We start from the raw sequence: 20,664 nt of genomic DNA on the forward strand, positions 1-20,664 counted from the left end.
TCCTACTTGCCCAGGAGATCCTTTTCTCTGTTGCAATACCTCATACCTGCTTCTGTCAGTGACTGACTGACTGATTCCACTGACGTGCCTGGGGAAGGAAAAGCAGCACTTCAGCAGCAGATGTTCAGCTCTGGCTCCTGGCAGATCAGAAATTCTATCTATGCTTGATACTTGTCACATTTTGTCTGCATTGCAATTTGTCTGTTTGGTTGGTTTTCTACTAGGAGGGTTCTCTACTAAAAGGCTTACCACGCTGAAGAATCTCTCTCATCTTGGGATGAGTGACTGCAAAGCAGAATAGCCAGTATGTAAACTTTCATCCATCAGGAGCTGGTGAGAATCAGGCTGGGGCAACAATTTTGAGTGATTCAGAATTTCCAAGGTGCGCAGCATTGCGTTTCCCAAACTCCCGCTGCAACCTGCTGCCGCTGTTCTTGTTCTTCTGTGTCTGATTTGTCTGCATGTCTTTATTTCCCACATGGAGTTGGCTCTTTATTTTCAGGGCCATGCGGCCGTTCAGCTGCTCTCCGGTGGTAGTGGTTCGGGCACTGTCAGGGAGAAGAGCGCTGCTGAGAGCCACGGTGCGTGCATCGTTTGCTTCCCTTCGTGATCTACTGGTAAAAAGTGCTTATGGTGTGGGGGTGGCTCCCCCACATGCTCTCAGGTGAAAGATTTCTTCCTTTCTTGGATCCCAGTGGAGGGGGGACACTGGAGCCCTTTACCTGTGGAACTGCTGAAGGGCCAGCTGTCAGAAGTCATGGGGATGTCTCTGCCTGGGCAGCCAGCTGGGGGCTGGCTGGTTCCAGCAGGTCAGCACTGCAGTGTTTACACACAGGCTCCTGTGCCTGTTGGAGAGACCAGCCTGCAAGGCCCTAATTGCTCATTAAGAATCTTAGTGGTATTAATTTTCAAACTTGATTAGGCAGAAACAAAAGTGTTGGGCTTTTTTGTATTTAGAGTGTCCATGTTGGGGGACATAAATACTCCTTTTTAAGCTGCTCTTAAGGGAGCTCCTCTCTTTTTATCTTTTCCCTCCCCTGCATACACGCATGCTTAACTGTATAAAATGCAATTTCCAAGTATTTAAAGCAAGCTTTGATATCTGTTAAGAACCCAGTAAAACATCTGGATGTAACATGTATGAGTCAATGTTTTTAGAACAAAGATTTTGGCTGTTCCATATTATCCATCAATATCTGTCAGATTAGCAAGGCCAAAAAATGCAATCAAAGCACCCTTCATTTTACTGAAGGAACCTGGTAAGAATAGTTCCTTTGTAGTTATCTTAACCACGCACCAGGGGTGCTTTTCTGTTCTTTCTTGCTTTTTCAAAGAGCTGAAAATCACAGGGGCAGACAGCTTTTTAAAGGCTTTTTCCCTGCCTCCTGCACCTCCCCCCTTGGAAATTGCTCTTGATAATCAGCAGGGTATACAATATTACCAAACTAACTTAATACCGAAGAGCCGCCTTATAAGTCACCCACATGCACACTGTGTGCATATAGTCAGCAAATATGTTCAATGTCAGAGGTATGGGCTAGATGTGGGGCATCAAAAATAGTTTGAAACCACGAAAAGAATTTTCAGCTTGGGAAGTAAAGGGTCAAAAGGTGGAGGGAGGGAGATAATGACATAATCTGTTAGTAAAGTTTGAAAGATCAAATACCCTTGTAGTTGATCCCTGGTTTGGGATGTTTCAAGGACCGTTTATGTTGCTGGGTATCACATTTGGAGGAGACGACTTGCTTTGCTTTTGTTTAGTCCTGGTTGAACTTATTTGATGCTTTCAGGAGCAGAAAGTTAGGGAGGGAGGAAAGAGCAGAGATCTCCTTGCTGCTGTATATCAACATTTGATGACCTTCTGTTTCTTATGATACCTACAGTGCAAAGTGGTGCTTAAGTACATGGCACGCAGCTTTCCTTTTCAGTTTGCAATTAAGTCCAAATCTCTCGCCCAAAGCTGTTGTGGAGTGAGGAGTAATTATTCTCTGATGAGGTGCCCACCTGCAGATCCATTCTAGATGCTACTGCAACATAGAGTTGCAAGAATAAATATCTGAAAGCAATCAGCTTTCAGACATCTTTGGCCTTGTACGCGCCTCCGATGGTGCCCCTGAAGCTGCAGAAGTTTCTGTAGGTTAAGAATGCAGATAACAAGGCATTTATTTAATTCTTTGTGTGTCCTGAACATATTAAATGATACAGAAGGCCAAGTGTTTTCTTGCACAACAGTAAGGAACTCTACAAACCCAGAAATAACCAGAAAAAGTAATAAAATGTTCATTTTCGAAAGGCATGCTGTATTCCCTCAAGCAGAACATCATGAGAGCACCAAACAATGTCGTAATTTACTATTTATACAACTGATTCTCTGCTTTTCCCGTTGGCTATTTTGAATGTCTGGGCTTGAACACAGCTGTAGTGATTCCTTTTGCTCCTATTCCAAATATCAGAAAGGTACTTGGGGTAAGGGAATGCATCACACTTGTTGATATTTGCAAGAATATTCTGAAGAAGAAATACTCTGTCTGCTTGCTGATAGTCATGCCTCAGTCCACAGCACAGCACTTTTCTGCTACTGCTAATAAAATAGATTCTTCCGATTTAAGAAAAAAAACCCCAAACCCTAGATTACAAGGCTTGTTAGAACAAGAAAAGATTGCAGCTTTGTTTTTATTAATGCCACATATTTTAAAATATGTCTTGCAAAAAGTGGGGGGAAAAAGTAAAATTAAAAGATAAAGAAATTGGAGTTTGCTAGCAGCATTGTTCACACCGCCCCCCCCCAACCAAGTTCTTCAGGATTTAGCATGGACTAAGTTATGATCACGTTTTTCCTTTATTTCATGTTTAAGCAGAAAATGTTTGGTCTTTGGCAGTGCAGATTGAAGTCTGAAGAGGTAATAAGCATAGGAAGGAGCAGGCAAACTGCATAATCCAGGCAGTATAAATGATAATATACCTTCCTGCCTTTACGCAAAGAAGGAAAAGCTGCTGGAGCTATTGCTGTAACTGCCAAGCTTGCAGCTTAGGAGGGAGGACTTGAGTACGCTCAAGACCCACAGCGAGTTCCTCGGCGACAGCTTCAGCTGCTCCTGAGCCCTGCCCACTGGATGGACCTTTATCTAAAGGAGGTAAGCAGGGACAAGGAGAGGATCTTTTCTGCTCTAAAGGAGAACATCAGCCAGCAACTTGCAGAGACGGTAGATAAATGTATTCCCTGCCATCTGCGCCGTGTTTGTTCCCTCCCACTCAACCTTGCCCCATCCATGTACGCTCACATGTTCAGTCTGCAGAGAGAACTGAAAACCCAACATTGGGTTCCCAGAGCCCAGCACAAGGGAAGAATTAGACCTTCGTATCTTGTGCTCTTCAAGAACTTCTCTGCCACTGAGTGTCACTGAAATAGCAAGAAGCCCCATTGTCTGATATGCTGTTCCCTGACAGCTGCTCTTCAACCAGATAAAGAATAAATTTAATCTTGGAGACTAGCCACTGTGTTGTCAGGGAGAATTAGGCTGAAGAAGCTTGGAGGATTAGAAATGCTTATTAAAAAGGAGACTTAAACTGTCTTTGTAAGATGACAAAAACAAGTTGAGGCTTTCTTATCCTGTGTCAGCCTTGGTTTTGATATCTTCAGCAAATTATTTAAAATAATAAAAAGAGAACTTTAAAAGGAGAAGGAAACTAGAGCGTTTGTCCCTGATCTGCATTTCTTCTGTTAGTTTATAAGCAGGCAATTGCAAGCCTTGAAGCTCTAGGGGAAGAGGGGCTGTCTCTGCAGCAATGAGCCACAATCCTTCTTTCACTGCTGACCCACAGTCCCTGGAAAAGGGCAGTCTGGCACTTGAGCGGCCAGACAAAAGCACAGGGCATCATTAATTTTCAAGTCTTAAGGCAAAAACAGGTTTTTAATTTAAAGGATGAAATACTCTTAAATACCATCTACTGCAAGAGGAATCGATGCGTGCCTCTCTCTTTGATGCCCGAGTTTTAGAGTCAGGGAAGGGGCTCTTCTGCAGCCTGATCAGCCATCACATGCTGGGGCGGGATGTGGTAGTGATTTAAGCTCGTCTGGTTGCAAATAGGAATAGAGTCAGGTGTTTGAACACCTGAAGAATCTGGAATTACAGTGAGAAAATGCAGCTGCATTATTGGAGAGAGCCACTTGGGTGTATCTTAGTAGTTGCTTTGTGGATGAATGTTGGACTGACTCTTGTTAGACTGTGGTGCCTTGAGATGAGTGAAGAATTTCTTTGTTACGCCTTTTGTGTAAGTTTCTTTCACAGTTTCGCTATCTGGATGTTTCAATGAAGGGTAGAAATCACCTGCTCCTAATTTGTTTTAAGGAATATGGATTTTGTTAGAAATATTTGGAATATATTTTGAAATATACAGATTTGCTTTCAGTACTGTATAAACCGAGAGTAGTGGATTATATGCTGTTTGGGATTTATTCAGGAAAAATATCACTATGATTCTGTGAGATGGGTAAGATATTTTCTTGGTTTCTTGTTATGCTAAACTAAATGAGCAGCTACCTGGAAAGATGGGCTGTTTCAATAGGGTTCCATAACTTTTGTTTGGGGCAGATTGTGACTGTCCATAAGGACTGAGACCTTGTCAACTGCTGCTCGGTCATTCTGCTTAACTATGTAGCGTCCCTGTCCCTTTGAAACTGTGTCTGTGAAGCACCACTTGCAGAAACTTGAGAAGCAAACACTGTTTTTTGCAAGAGGGGGTTGTATCTGATTCACAAATGGAGTGTGGGAGGTGCACAAACCAGCACAGAGAAGGCAACCACCGCTACAATCCACCTCTCGGGTTTTGCCACCGTTGGAGTGGTGCCCTCAGAAACCGAGATCCCGCTCCAGGACTTGGGCTTGCCTCCTTCAGCATCTTCCCTACACTCCTCACGCCAACTCACCCAGACAGGAGGCAATTTTTTTTTTAAAAGCAACTCTTTGCACAATTTATCCTGATCTTGCCTTTCCTGCTGGCAGCTTTTCCCCTGCTCCAGCCTTCGCCTGGCAGCCCGTCCGGGCAGAACCAGCTCTGGTTTAAGGTTCTGCCTACCCCATTGTGCCAACTTTCTTTCTGCAAATAAGGTCATTTAGGTTGGCTACATGATTGCTATGCAAGTCAGTAGTTCTAGGCTGGGAACAAACATTTTATTCACTTGGTGTCAAAGGCATTCAGTGATGGAGCAATTTGACATCATCAATTCAGTGACTTCCATGAACTCAACCAGTTGTAGCCTTGATCTCAGTGTATCTCTTCCCAGTGAAGAGGAAAATTCAGTTTATTTCTTCTGGCAGACACTGGAGTAGCTTTTTTTTTTTTAATCCCTCCAGTTCTAATTTTCTGATAGAACTGCACCTGAAAACAGGCAAGTGCCCAGTGAGCCAAGCATTTCCTTGCCAGCCAGCCCTCCTGTCATCTCCTCTGCCCCCCCGCCCTGCCCCAATTTACTTCTGAACATTGCCAGGGCAGTGGAAGTTTGACATCAAGTTTCTCTTTTCCCCAGACATAAGATATCTATAAACTCTCTAGCTAAACTGCAGCTCCTCTGGATTTTCAGTAGAAATTATTTCTCAAAAAAAAAAAGTATGAGGTTTGTGATTCATCCATTTGCAAACACAGCTCTGCATAAAAAGGCTAAAGGGATATTTTGTAAACCATGCACATAGACTAGAAGAGCTCTGAAAACCCAGAAATATTACATAAAGACCACAAGACTAAATGAAAGTAAGAAAAATATTTGAGGGGAGAGGATGAGGTAGGGGAGACAGAAAAGGATCTTTCTATAGCTTGTGCTATAGAGAAGGGCAGAGGCAAATATAACAACTGTAGGTTTGAGAAACTGGATATGACTGCGGAGGGTTGTACTGAGTAACACTATGCAACATTGTTCTGGGCGATAAATGGTGGCTGACTGTCACCCAGTACAGATGACTCAAATTTTGGAAATTACTCTTCTATGAATAGCCTTCTGAAGCTGGTCTTCTCTACAGCCAGAAAAACCATCTCTGCTGTTGTTGTCTTACAGCTTTGGGAGGGAGAAAAACAGGAGCTTTTCTGCATGTTGTGTTTTGTTCGTATCCTGAGGATTCAGTAGTCCGAGGGAGTCATTTTTGTTATGAGTCTAGGGAAGTGCTCAGATCCCTGAACTTTTCTTGACTTCTCAGTTATGTTCTTGTTTTCTGGGAGGGGTGTCTGCAGGGCAAGGACAAACGTAAGGAGGACTGGGGCAGAGGCAGGATGTGTTAGGAAGGCTTGTTAAAGGATTAAGAAGACCAAAGTAATGGCATCATAGTAATATCAAGGAATTGAGATATACAGGCATAATTCAGCTTGGTTATGCACAAGTTGTTATAAGACAAAATATATACCATTCTCAAAAACTTAGACACTTAGCAGGTCAGATATTTTATTAATTCATATTCAAAATTTCAGGAAGACATAAAGATATTTGCCTTGACAGCATCCTTAAGATTGCAAAGGGTCCAGGAGTGTCGATATTTTAATTACTTTTGGTTCTTAATTACTTTTGTGCCTCCTCATCTCTGCTGTTACAAGCATCACACGGGAAGGTGCTGGTGAAGGGAATGGGCTGTTCCCAATGCACGTTTCTTCAGTAGTGCTTTTCACCACAATTCCTCTGCACCAAAATCATATCTGCAATACTCCTGTGCTATTCTGTTGGGATGTTTCTAGCAAGAATCCTGCCCCAAGCTGCATTTTCTGCTTGGATGCAGCAACTCCAATCCCCAAAGGAATGCAAAGGCAAGACTGATCAAGACTGAATTTTGGAAAGGTGTGTTCAAAATACCACAGCAGGTAAGGAAGATGTAGTAAAATCTTATGTTTATCTGACATGCTGCTCTTTGATGCCAAGGACACCTTGAATATTTTCATCTGGCAACTAAAACTTTTTTTTCATTTTTGGAGCCCCAAATTTCAGCTGGCCTTCAGTAGTCGTTCCTAAAGGGAGAAGGGAGGAGTTTCCTCAGCTTGGTCCTCAGTCTCTCCTGGTTAGGCTTTGCCGTGTAGCTACATAGAAGATCTTTTGATGCGGTCCATAACAAAATCAGCCCAGAAGCATTTAAGGCAGGCAAAAAGTACATTATCAAATGCTTTATCAGGAAACCACTTGTCTGATCAAAACTTCCTGAGCACTAAAGAAAAAAACATATGGGGTTTGTAAATCAAAATGAGAAAGGAGAATGCACATTTAACACGGTTTAACCCAGCCTCTAACACGAGCTCTTTTTAGGAGCTGTTTGTTGTTTTGTTTTTTATGCTTATCCAGGGTTGTAAAATTTTCTGGGGATATGCATTACAGAATACTTCCCACTGTGCTGAGTAGTGCTTAATGACTATTAGTCATTATGGTGCTAATAATACTGATTTGCTTTTAATGGGTGCCAAAGTAACTTGAGTGTTTACTTTGTTAAAGATGCTGTGGGCAAGGGGATGAAGTAGACTTAAGAGGATGGCACAAGACGGGGGCTAGTCTGGGCTGGTGCATGGGTGTCATCTCAGATGAAAACAAGTAGGTGACAACTGCACCTCAGAACCATGCTGCTTCTGAGGTAGTGATGGGGAAATCATTTATTAAAAAAACCCAAACCAAACCAGCAAACCAAACCAACAAACCCTAACTGTCTGGTTGAAACTCGGGCAACAGGCTAGTGTTAAGAGTTGGAAGCCTGAGATGCTTCTGTGGTGTTCCCACCTAGGCTGCCTTTTCCCTCAAAGAGGGTCAGAGCAACCTGGACCACCTGCACACCAGTCACCCCATTGATGACATTTTTCCACCAGCTGTACGAGCGCAGTTTGGTGATACACGGTGGCGGAAAGGACCAAGACCTACAGCCTAAGATCTGCAGATGCTATCTGGAAAACCCTTGAGGGTGTTTTTAGATCATTAGTCCAGATCAAGATTTGCTGGAAGAATAAACAGGTGACTATGGATGTCTCTTGAACTAGCACTTCACAGAGAAGTCTCTGACAAGAGGCTGCGAGCACGTAAACTAGCAATTTGCAGGGAAGTTTGGGGTTGGGCTGTAACCTCTTATCCTACCAAGGATAACAAGAGTATGGTGTTAAAATAATGCAGAAGCTCCTGAAAAACGCTGAGTAGTCAGACTCTGATCTATACTTAGCACTGTGAAATTACAGTACAGCGCCAACAAACCAAAGTTCATTACTTGTAGACCATCTATTTAATGGAAAACTGAGAGTTTGGCTTTGCAATATCAGGCTTGTAGGAATAGAGCAAGCTGAATGAAGCTAAACAAAAAAGACATTATGATTTAAAGTCCATGAAATGCCACTACTTACTGAAAATGACACATTGTGCAACTAGGTTGGAAAGAAGTGGTCAACAACAGCATTGGTATCACATGAGTCTTCTGAGGCTGTGACCACAGATGGATGTGTACGGTGACCGCCTTCTCCAGATTCCACAGAGGGTTTGGGGGAGAGCACTGAATTCACCGCTTCCTCAAGGAACTCTGCTTCAAAAGTGCAACTATTATGGGCCCAGATACGTGAGCTCCAGAGCGTTATGCTGCCAGAACAAATCATTGTCTGCTGGCAGTAGCGGTATTGGTATTTTAAAGCAGATCTGTAAAACACTAACAGGGCAAGGGGCCATCAGAAAGCAGATGCTGTTGGTAAGCTTTTCTGGTGAGTGCTAGTAGTGTGTTGTCTGGGAAAGGAAGATGCAGTGTTGGGAACTGGTGTCTTTAAAGGGCTTAGCTTCAGAGATGGGAAGACTGCCAAGCAGTGGTGGACGTGTGAGTTCCCTGGGCAGAGCCGCTGGGACCAGTCCCTGAAGAAGAAGAGCTTCTCTGTGCCCAGAGAGACTCCCAATACTGCTCTCTGTGGCCTGTCTTACTTTATCATATAGCCTTTCCTAAAGAAGAAATGGAGATCCTCTCTAATGGAATTGCCCCCCCCCCCCCAGCAGGGATTGTAATTCCCTTCCCTGCTGAGCAATTTCTGTGTCCAGTTGACCTCAGTAGGGTGATTTTCCTCTTATTGGAGGAAGGAAAGTGGGGGGGAGCTTCTTTTTCTGCTCTGAGCTAGAGGAGTGTATGAAAACATTACTTGTCTTAAAAATGCTGTATCATAAAGAAATCATGGACTGTGGAAAAATTTTCTGTTTGCAAGGTGCTTCACAGGCCATGTCATCACACAGCATCACCCAAGTCAACTGCTTGAAATCTTGGCACCAGTGTGGGGCATTTAAGGCAAAAAACCCAATCCTTTGCAAAAATTCAGTTTGGGAATGCCTCTGACCTCTGTTGGGAGGGAGGTTTGAGAAGACTGTTTTGTACGTACATATTCCCGTATCCAGCTTGCACAAAAGCCACTTCTCTTATATTTGCACTGTTAATAGTTTGCTTGTGCAATTGCTGCAGAAGTCTTGTTTGCCCAGCCCCCAGCGCACCCCCAGAGCCGCTGGCTTTGCAAAACAAGCACTCCTGTTGATTTACAGCTTTTGTAGACTGGCCAGCTCTAACCCCTAAGCCTGCAGGAATGGGGATCAGAGCTGTTTTCCTATCTTTATGCCTTTTTCTCATAGAAATCTTTTCTCTTTGGTAGTGGGGAAAGGACAGCCCCTGCTTTGGCACTTCTGTAGAGGAGTAAGGTGGGAGGGGGTGGTGATCCCTGTCTTATTGTGCAACCTCTTCCCTGCTTTCCTCCACCCCAACCATGAAGTAACCACACAACCTGACCTGAAGTAAATTCAGGAATCAAGTAATCAGGTTTGATCCTCATATTTAAAAGTAAATGTTTTCTTAAATTAGAATAAATATTTAAGAGATTTTTTTTTTACTTGTCAGCTTTTCATATTAAAGGACTGCAGCTCCTGGAAGTTCAAAGCAAGCTCGGTTATGGGAAGAGGTAGTTTCTTTTTGCCGCAGCCCAGCAATGTTTTGTCAAAATAGGATATTCTATGTATTTTGTTAATATCATGTCTTGTGACTAATACAAAAGGAATTAAAGCCTTGGTTAAAACAAAAGCCAGCAAATAAGCAGTCCCTTCTGCATGATCTTTGTTCTCCCCTCACACCCACACAGCTTAGCATGCCTGGAGTCATCCGATGGCTTATAAAGCAAACAAGGACCCAAATTCGTATCACCAGCAGAAAGTGATAAATACAGCTCCACCCAGAAGTCCCCGCAAACAATCTGTGGCTATTGAGCTCAGCTGGTACAGTCACATGTAGAAAAGTTGCTTATGTAAGTACGGGTTTCAGGCTTCCATCTCATGGGTATATTAACAAACCTGTCATCACCAAAAATTGAAATAACACGTATTCATGCTTTGGATTGTTATTGTGTGCTCCAAGCAATGATTCGTTTAGTTTTGTTTGGAAGACTCCAGCTTTGGTGAAGTGAACCCTAATTTGAAAATGTTTGTGCCTATGAAAGTTAGATGGCTGCAAATCCATACAGTAGTGCTCGTATGGGAACATCTGACAGCTGCTTTCTCCTGATATTTAGAAGAAATGTCTGTGATCTGCTGTGGTCTGGACTAGAAATCTCTCCATCATAATTATTTTCTTCTGCAACACTTGCATAACGTCTTTGAAAAAATGTCAGTGATTCATAAAATAGTATGTACGGATGACACTGTATCCTCAACATGGCTGTATTATAATAAGAATGCAAAAGTATAAATAATTCTATTAGAGTAACTCTTACATGAGCAAACTGAGCATGGGAGAATATTTCACCAGATAAGACATTCTCGTACGGTCATAAACCATCCGTGCAGACCCCACTCTACACAGCCAGCTACTGGGAAGGTGAATGGTGGTGTTGCAAAGCGATTACAAGACTCCCTCGTACAAATATGGGGCAGGGCTATATAACAAACCTGAAAAAAAAAAAAGTAATTTCTTGTCAAAACTATAATGAGCTAGGCTAATTTAAAAGTTTTAAAAGCATGATTTTGGGTCCACTCATTTGGCAAGCACTGGGTTAGGGAGTGGTTAGGGCAGTAAACTGAGGAGCAGAAGCAGTGTAGGGAAAAAAGGGAGAGATGGGGGAAAAATGGTAACTCCTGCCCAGGAAAGTGATGGTGAATATTTGGGATTTGGCTGGGAGAGCAGTCTTTCTACCCAGCTCAGATGCTGGAACATGTGCCGAACAGGACATGTACAGCAGCCCAAACGTGCTTCAAATTGTATTACATCAGTTAAAATATCTTACAATGATAACTTGTCGTTAAACATTGGAATTTAGCTTTCCCATGAAGATTTTTTATTTAAAATCTGTGTCCTGCTATCTCCTGCCTGTGTAAAGGCCAGAACGGCTACTGTGACTCTGATGTCTGTTCACCATGAAACATTGCCCAGAAATTTCTACACGCAATTCACAGCTCCAGGTTGAGCTGGCACGTACCTGCAGAGAGGACCATGGGTCCTGCCTTGAAGCCTGCAGGGCCTGAGTACCCACCACGTCTTTTGGGAAGCTGGTCAGGCATTTATGGTTACCGTTTAACTTTTCCATACAGTTGTCCTTCTTGCTTTGAAGTTGAATAGCTTTTGCTTTCAGTGATACAGTTGGATAATATCTTTATTTACAGATTATCTTTTTTACTGTAATTTTATCCATAGGTATTTACAGGCCATGATCAACTCATCGCTTACCTCTTAGCTTTGACTCAGAGCTAAGAAATGGAAGGATATTTCTGAGGCCTTCAGTGAGTCTTTCAGTCATTTTCTGTATATTTTCAGTTTCTTAACTGTCTTTTCAGTGTGTGGATCCTGGCATAAGGGACAGAGCACAGCAATGCTTGCCGCCTTCCCTGGAGGCACAGCCAGTTCTTCTCTCTCTTGTCATTTCACACTGGGCGTTTCTTACTCAGTAGATTATTTAGCAAGAAGCCTCAGTCTCTTTCAGCATCACTGCTTCCAGGGTACTTTTTCTATCATGTATCTGTGACTTTATTTTTTTCTACACTTAATGTTATGGTTTTGCTTTTTTTTTATTCCTTCTTCAAGTCTGCTTTGTGTACCCTGAAGTTAGTGATCCATTACTGACATCACTAATGTCAAGAGGTAATGTCATTTGTTAATTTTAAGGATTTCAATTTCATTGCTTTTTGTCATATTCCTTTCACTTTCATAGTAACAGTGCTTGTCATTCTAGGTTTAAAACTTGTCAAAAGCATCTACGACCATGGCAAGCAACTCAACAAATCCAGGAGAAAAATCCAGACATTTTAACGGTGACCATGTTGAACACCATCTTTTGGAAATCTTACGGTAAACTTACCTTGAAATCAGCAGGCAAGAATCTCATTCCTCAACCTGTGTACACTTTATATGCATACACTTTATTTATAAACTCCACATTTTGACAAAACTTTCTTCTTTGCTTAAATACGAGCCATCTTGTGTGTGTGTAAGTGTTTGGGGGGTGTGTTATATACGCAGGAGCAAAATGTGTTGCATCAGTTCTGAGTAAAAAAACCTCAGCTCAGCAGAGTGCTTGAAAGTTTTAAAGATGCGTATTTTTTTTCCACCAAGGAATGTTTTTCTTCTCAAAAGCAAGGTTACTTCTCCTGTTTGCATTGGGAATTTACCACTGACTTCAGTGGAAACAGGATTGGGTTCAATAGTTTGCTGTGTCGAAAAATTCTGGAAACTTTTATGTGATGGAGTAACTGCAAGCTAATCTTCATAATTCGTTGGGAAGACAGATGCTGCCGTTGTTGTCCAAGGGATGTAGTACATTTGGCACCCTCTTTCTGCTACATTTTTGTTTCGTGTGTGTATTTATAACTTTGACTGGCTATGCAGGCTGTTTGCACAGAGGGTAGGGCATGGGGATACTCTCCACTTGTGCAGAATGACACATTCCCCCAAGGCACCAAGTCCCACCTCCTGCTCTCCTTCTGCTTTGTGTTTGTTCTGCTAATTTTGACATTATAAATAAGAGAGGGAAATTAAACCCAGAGGTAAGTTATGCTTTCTGAACCCATCCATCCAGTTAGGAAAAAAAGTAGAGATCATTCCTTTAGATTTAGGAAACTGGATGCCTATTGAGCTTTGTGAAGGCTGCACAGGAGGCATGGTCTTCAGCTTCTTGCAAAAGTCATACAGGCTGAAAACCTATACCCCCCAGTTGGTTTCTGAACTGTATCCAGACAGAGAACAAGGCAGTGAAGGGTAGGGACCGGGAAGCACCTTCCTTCCCTCCAAGAGCAGCTGTATTGGCTTCCACACAGTCAAATAAATACATAAGGTGCAGAACAGCAGTTATGGGCTTAAATCGCTGCTTCCAAGATTAGCCGCCCAGCAGAGCTTTCTAATGGGAAGAATGGTGATGGATCGGAGTCGATTCTATCCAAAGGGAGAAGGAGAGAGGAGAAGAGAAAAATATCTGCGCTGATGGACATTGTGAAGGGGAGGCTAGACAGACATCTCTTAGGTCTGACACAGGTAAAAGGTCATCCTGCCCCAGAGTCAGGGTTTGGCTTAGGCGGTCTCAGGAAGTTAATTCTCACCTGGGAAGTGCATTACTTTGATAAAGACTTTCTTTTTTATTTTAGCCAGTCTGTCTTAAGGGGGGGGGGGGAATCATCAGGTCTATTCTCAATCTGACAATTATTTGACAACCTGCATTATTTATTTTTTTTTTAAAAGAGACGTTAATATTAAACCATTATTAACCCATTAGCATATACTCTGTCTCTCAGAAATTTAGTATTGTGTGGAGATAGTAACAGACAATATTTAATTAACCAATAAAATCTATGATAGCTTTCTACAATCTTGTTATAACCAGCAAAAAAATGAGTTTAATAACCGTGGTTTTCCAGATTTCTACTTGTGTTTGAAATTAAAAAGATACAGCAGAAAGAAGCAGTTTGACTCCATTTTTTTCACCGTTGTCATTGTGGTGAAAGCCCACGTGGCACTGGTTGTTATTCTTCGTGGGGCCGGCTGGCTTCCTGCACTCTGCCTCTACTTCAAATAAATAGATTTATCTGGCCATATGAGAGGCAGAGTATAGGAGGTGCTTTGTAGATGAACAAATATTAGAAAAGAGGAATTATTTTATAGTGTTTAATCCAGCCAGGTGTTTTGTGTAATCACCTTTGGGATGGAATTTTTAATGGGACTATGAGACACCAATTTAGAGGTGTACCATAAACCTCCCCAAAACAGAAGCCTCAGATTCCTCATTTGTTTTGGAAAATTAATGTATGCAACTCTAAATTTTGGGTTTTTTTCAATTTTTCAGCTATGGTTTGTGTGCATTTAAAGTTAGAGAGATTTCTCTCTAAAATATATGCTGTTTTCATACCTATTATATATAATGATTTTCTCATTAATTCAGGCCTACACGTTACAACTGTAACACCTGTACATAAACTAAATGTGGCAGGTTTTAGTGCTGTGTGGAATACCCAGGTTTAGCAGATGGTAGCGAGTTCTGGGAAATGAGATGCACTTTTCCTCCTGGTGCTACCCTGTTGAGGATGCTCCTAGGTGTTGACAGGAGCTGGGGAGCTAAGGGCAAAGAGATGATGCCTCTCTATTGTTCCTTAATGAGTCAATTAATTATGAAGATTTAGCCTGATAATGGGTAGTGACCTAACACCTAATTTACCCGTGCTGGCGTGTTGTGGCATTGAGGCATTCTTGCTAGAGAGCAGCCCAGCAAGAGCTGTCTGTTCTGTCCATTTGTAGGCAACAGGATATCCCAGAGACATAAACCGGTTTGTTTCAGCCTGTTTCTAGTGTATCCTGTGCTCTGTGGCACACTTTGGGTTAGATGCCTGCTGGCCGTTCTCTTATGCAATTTAGCTTACACGCAGCAAATTAATGAACATTGATTATACATTACTAATTAATGCAAAGTCTTTTATAAACTACCTAGCCAACGGCAACACCATCTTGCTAACAGAGGGCAACAAGAAGTCTGTTCTCACCAGTGAAAATGAAATTAAGCACCTTTTATTTGCCCTTTTAATTTAATGATTTCTATCCCCCATTGGAATGACCTCCATAAATCCAGATTTTGACATCAACATGATGCAAAAGGGTTGGAGAAGTCGCTTGCAGATCCAGCTGGAAGCTTGTTACAGTGGGAGAATACCTAGGCAGAATAAGCCCACCTTCACTGACAATCCTGTTTGTGTTCATTGTAGATGGGGGACCAAGAGCAGGAAGGTTTGTGGGTTGAACTTGACATTGTCTCCAAAATGCTGAGCCAGCAGGATGGGCTCCTAGAGAACATTACTACCAGCACAAGTAAGAGGAGATGGAAAACGCTTCTGTCTTGTTCCAAGGCCAAGATTGCCTCAAGAAGAGGACGGTGGAAATGTTCCACCTGTGCCTCTGCCAGCGCCAAACATTCCCTCGGGCACACACAATGATCTGGCTGCTCTTAAACATTTGTTTAAAGTATTTGACTTAGAGAAAAAAAACTTCAAGTCGGGAACAACTGTTTTGTCTTAATCTACTCAATTAAGGCAGGAGAACAGAGCATCGTGCTTATTTTATTGATGTTTATTGAAGCTGCACTTATGAGAACAGCAGCATGGCCACATAAAGAAGTTGTGTATTTGCCATTCCTATGCACTCCTGTGTTTTTCTAAAAAGCTATCCAAGGCACTGACTAGCTCTGAGAGGGGAAGTATCTGGCTCCATTGTGTCTTCTGAAAATGGAAGCCCTCTGAAAGCGAGACGTAAGTGAAAGTGGCAATACAATCTCTCCAGCATTTCAGTATATATTTTTTCTGGAATTCGCTCTATTACTTCACCTTTTGGTCTTTAAAGTTTCCCCCCCCCTTGTCCTTTTTCCACCCCATTTCCCAAATACTTGAAAATTATTTTTACATTGTAAAGTGGAAAGTGCCTACAATTTAATTGATCACTGTAAACAGAGTAACAGCACGAAGGCTTTTATAAGTCTTTTTAATTCTCTTTTTATACATTTTATGTACTTGGTTTGCATTTTTCTTTTCTTTTGCTGGGGGTAGAAGGTTTTTTTGCTTTCAGATTGGCATACCGGGGACATACAAATTCTCCTTATGAAGTAACATATATTAATCACTGGAGCTGGAAGCAATGTTTGGGACCAGTGAGTACAGAGGTGGAGCATTTCTACCTTTCCATTCTTGAAGCAGCCTGACCTTGGCTCAAGTTAGAATAGTTTTGGAGTGCTCCTGTGCTCCCTACAACCTATGTTTTAAATGCTCTGTTAATCTCAAACTAGTATAAATAAAGACTAGGATGCTTTCAGCTATTCTTAGGATGAGTTTGCACTCATGTCGGTTGATGTTTTAAATGACTTGCCTGAGGACAGAAAAGTAAAATCAATGTTAGAAAAAAATTATTTTCCTGATCCTGTGCTCGGGGCACTAGCAGAATGATTTAGCTTTCTTTTTCACACTGGCAGGCTGGTTTCTGCAGACGTTGCCAAATTTCCAAACACCTTGACTCAAGTTCATAAAAACTTCTTACTTCTCTTGGGAGAGAAAATTGGAGGGCAAGAGTTTTATTAGACCAGTTGGAAAAGCCGACAGGCTTTACAGCAAAGAGTCTCTCATTTCTCTTGGTTGTGGTTGTTGTCTTTTCCCTTCTTTTACGAGTACCTCTGCAAAAGGAGGCACTTAGCTGCAGTCAGCTGCGCAGTGTAATGCTGGGAGTTGATTCACAGCAAATGCCACAAGGGGATACCTCAGCCACAGCATTTCTACATGGTCGTATCTCCTCAGGTGTGGGGAAGAATTCATTCCCTTTTGTTTGAATTTAACCCAATCTCGGGGTTTTTTTACTTTTCACTGAGTGTATCTGTTCTGGCGCTGATGTTCCCTGAAGAGGAATACCTTTTAACATATGTACCTTTAAGTACCATTTTAAAATGGTTACTTATGCTTTATATATCTTTACTAAATTAATACACGTGTAACTAAAAGTGTACCTGTCTCTCCATCTGTCTGTCACACACAGGGCATATACAGTTTAAATGCTTTTTGCATAGGTTTCATAGCAGATTTTTTTTTTTACAGTAATTGCTATGTACTGTTCTCCACAGCATTACTCACAGGTACTTGGTGCCATGCTTGTATGTAACACATTTGCATGCATATCTTGCAGGACCAGAGAAAGTCCTTACGCAGACAGTGTCAAATGTTTCTACACTAATTAGACGAGGGATGTCTGGTGCAGGAGTGGTTTTTAGGTAAGTAAGTGGTGTGTTTGAGGGAGACAGTCATGTTGTTGCTCTGGATGAAACCCGGTGTCACTGTTGGCTCCAAGTGATTCTTAAGGTTTCTTTCTTACACAGCTTAATTAGCTCACTAGCTGAGGGCCAGCTTTCTTCTGGACAGTCAGAGGTTGTTGTTTCAGCTGTGCTGTGTTCTTTCTTTCCTTACAGTTTTGGGAATTGATGGGTGGAGTGTCTCCTACAGCAAAAAGTGCACTGGTTTGTATCAAAAGATGTCTGCGTTTTTAGTAAGTTTTTAATGCTTCATAGATCTTGTGCTTTTTTTCTCAGGTATTTGTGATATGAACAAGAAGGTGCCATTTTTCAGTCAGTACTTTAATATATGAACCATACTGTGCAATGGTGCGAGGGAGCAATTGGCAAGATCATCTTAAGTAACGGTAGTAAGAGATTTTAAAAAGAAAACCACTTGCTGAATCTTTCTGTACTTGGTTAGGCGACTGCCTTCCTCGAGAAGAGAAGCGGCAGGATTGAGTTCAGGTGGTAATCTGATGTCGCCCTGTGCTTCTGCCAGCAGCATCACTTCTAGGCCAAGGCTCAGATTTAGACTGTGTTTTCTTCATATGTTTGGTCTCTTAACGATGCAAAAAATTTTTGGTGAAGTCACTGAAGTCTCTTAATGTGAGTTTTGGGAATTGTACTACTCTGCCCACAAAGTGCCTCTTCTAACTCTACTAGGAAAGTTTTATTACATGAGTATTGTTCTTGGGATTATAAATAGCAGCAAGTTGAAAAAGGTTGGTTTTGTCACAGTATTTGTAGATCAACTGTGCAACTCTGCAGAGCTGTTCCGACGGTTTGTTTTAATGGAAAAATATCTGCTGGAGGTTGGAAAGCAATACAACTGCTATTCCTGCACTTCTACTAGTCTAAATGTCGCCAGTGTGACGGGGTGAGCAGTGCTGCTGAGTGCAGTGCCATCGCTGGAAGACAGGTTACCAGCACCCCCAGGTTTTGGTAAAGGGTCACAAGGCCTTTGGGAATAAGGGCTTCAGAGCTGCTGAGAAGCAGCAGACTGACGCTCGAGCTGTGTGGAGGGAAGATCACTCAATCCCACAGGAGATTTCAAGAACTCGAGTATTGTTTCCATTCCAGCTCTCAGCCTCCAAAATGTCATTTTTCCCCGCAAAAGCAAAAAAAGCCCAGGAGCAATCTGGGGTTAGCTCCAGAGCTGCAGAATAGGGAAGCCCTGGCCACAGGCTCTGCTGACACAGGACACTCGCATGCCGGGCTGTGCGGGGGCTGTCCACCCTCCAAGGCCCCTGCAGCTCCCCAGAATCACCGGGCTGTTTCTCGTGAGTGTTACCGCTTTACCAGACCCACTATAACCAACCTCTGGCTTGTCTGAGATACTGCAGTTTGTCCAAGTCACCAGATGATCCTGCTGCTTTGGCTTTTGGCTGAATGACTGGAATGATCTCAGCTGACCCCAAGTTTGAGTTCATTGGAGCCTGTTTGTCAGTTTTCTGTCTGTGCCTGTTTGCTGTAAGAGGAGCAGGGAGTTGGCTGGAGGTGCGGGAGCCAGAGGTCGGGCTTTCGTACGGGGAGATGCACAGCTCTTACTGACAACAGCCTCTGCGGTGCACGTCTCCCTCCAGCTCTGCTTCCCTCATGGCACCCGCATCCAGGCTGGCTGGGGAACCCTATTTCTTCCTGCTGTGCTGGATGGGATATTCCATCATCTTTCCCTAGGTAACAATATCCCCTGTTGTATACAGGCTTCTAAAATGTTGTCAGCAGCATCCTTACCAAACTGAGACATGATGGAGTACTTTAAAGTGAGTATTTTCCATTATTTTGTACAAACGCTTATACAATGCATGCTATAGGAAGCGCTAGTTAGACTTCGGTGACCACTGTTGTGGTTGAAAGGCAGCAATTCTCCTACCAGATGCGTAATTGAAGTGTTCTTTCTGAGAGCAAAGTTGTTGTATGAGCTTGTCATGTCCACATGATTGAAACTTTATCTCAGGGTTTCTGTTGTGTAAGAACATAGTATACGGTCTTATAAGAAAATTAAGAAAAAACCCTACTTTTAAGAAACATTCTTCATTCCTTCCTTGTCCCTGCCCCCAGAAAACATAAACATGTTCTTTGTAACTGTCCTAAGGACCCCTTCTTTAACACACAGTTTTACAAAGGGTGCATCCCCCCAGTTGAGTGCTGAGGTCACACCTTTGGCCTCGAGAGGTATCGCGCACTTGCAATTTCTCCTTAAATTAATCCGCATCCACTTGCAGGTGTTAGCAATTTTTTAGAAGAGAATCTAAACACTCAGCATCTCACCATTTTCTATTTTGTCAGTCATCTGAGTTTGTACCTTTGAAGTCACTGCTGTAACTGGAAGAAAGGTCACACCAATCTATTCCCTTTAAAAATGATTTGCTTTCCACCAGTATCTAATTATTGTTTTTCTCTGACTTCTTATGATGTTTTAGGTGAAAGTCATTTTTGGTGCTTAGCATTTTTTAAGCATTTTCTTTTCTAGAAGTTGTTTTGTAGTTTGATGTATTCCTCACATCACAGTAGGTGGTGACATTCTGGAAGTCCCAGTGATACTTGTGAACTATTTCCATGCAAAAGCCTGGAAAGGAAGCATTCCTAACTTCCCTTATGTACTAGTTTGATTGGTTTTCATAGAATTAATGTTTGATTTCTGTTGAGTGCCAGGTTCTCCCTCTTTTGTTTAAACATGGACAAAACACAATTCCAACAGCGTAACTTCAATTTAAAACTGAGTTCGTATTGCTTGGAGCTTTCAAGGGCCCCTGTGACTTCTCGTGGACCATGACTTTCCCGTTTTGGGTGCCGTGCTCTTTTTTTCTTTCCATCCAGATTCGCAGGGGGCCGGGGAACATTCCTCCAACCCCCTCTTTCGATCTTTACTTTCCTACCGCCGTGGCGGTGGGGTTGGCGGTGGGTGCAGCTGCTGCTGCCGCGGTGTCGGGGACGGGGTGGCCAGGCCGGCCGAGCCACGGTGGCACCGGGGACGGGGGGCGCCGAGGGACGCGGGTGGGGTTTTGAGCTGTGCTTTTGCAGCCGTCTCGGTGCAAATCACTCGGGGGGGGTGGTTCTCGTTTGCCACTCGCGGAGCAAAAGTAACCCTCCCGACGGGGGATCGCCCGCTTCGCCATCCCTCGCGCTGAGCGGAGGAGCGGCTGAGAGCTGGGAAGCGCTCCTTTGCCTCCGGGCTTCCTCCCGCGGACTCCTTCCACTGGAGTTCAAGCTCCCGCGGGGCCGGCGGTCCCCGGCGATCAGCGGGGCGGCCCCGTCCGCCGCCTCCTCTCCGCTGCCGCCCGTCAGGAGGAGGATTTTTCGCTCGTAAACGCCAGCCCCGAGCGCCTCTCCGGGCAGCCCCCGCGGGAGGCCGGCAGCCGCGGCGAGCGCACGGCAGGT

At 43.1% G+C, this 20,664-nt stretch overlaps 1 protein-coding gene across 1 annotated transcript in view; it reads left to right on the forward strand.

Moving 5' to 3' along the window:
* Nucleotides 1–13,418: 13,418 nt before the first annotated feature.
* MOXD1 (monooxygenase, DBH-like 1) overlaps nt 13,419–20,664 on the forward strand; it is a 57,692-nt gene continuing 50,446 nt past the window's right edge. Inside the window, exons 1-4 of the mRNA XM_010575038.1 lie at nt 13,419–13,469; nt 15,185–15,287; nt 20,104–20,184; nt 20,489–20,662. Coding sequence (XP_010573340.1) covers nt 13,419–13,469; nt 15,185–15,287; nt 20,104–20,184; nt 20,489–20,662 — 409 coding nt within the window. The remainder of the gene's footprint in view (nt 13,470–15,184; nt 15,288–20,103; nt 20,185–20,488; nt 20,663–20,664) is intronic.

This window comes from Haliaeetus leucocephalus, unplaced genomic scaffold (genome assembly GCF_000737465.1).
Source record: "Haliaeetus leucocephalus isolate CR32 unplaced genomic scaffold, Haliaeetus_leucocephalus-4.0 Scaffold450, whole genome shotgun sequence".
Taxonomy (NCBI): Eukaryota; Metazoa; Chordata; class Aves; order Accipitriformes; family Accipitridae; genus Haliaeetus; species Haliaeetus leucocephalus.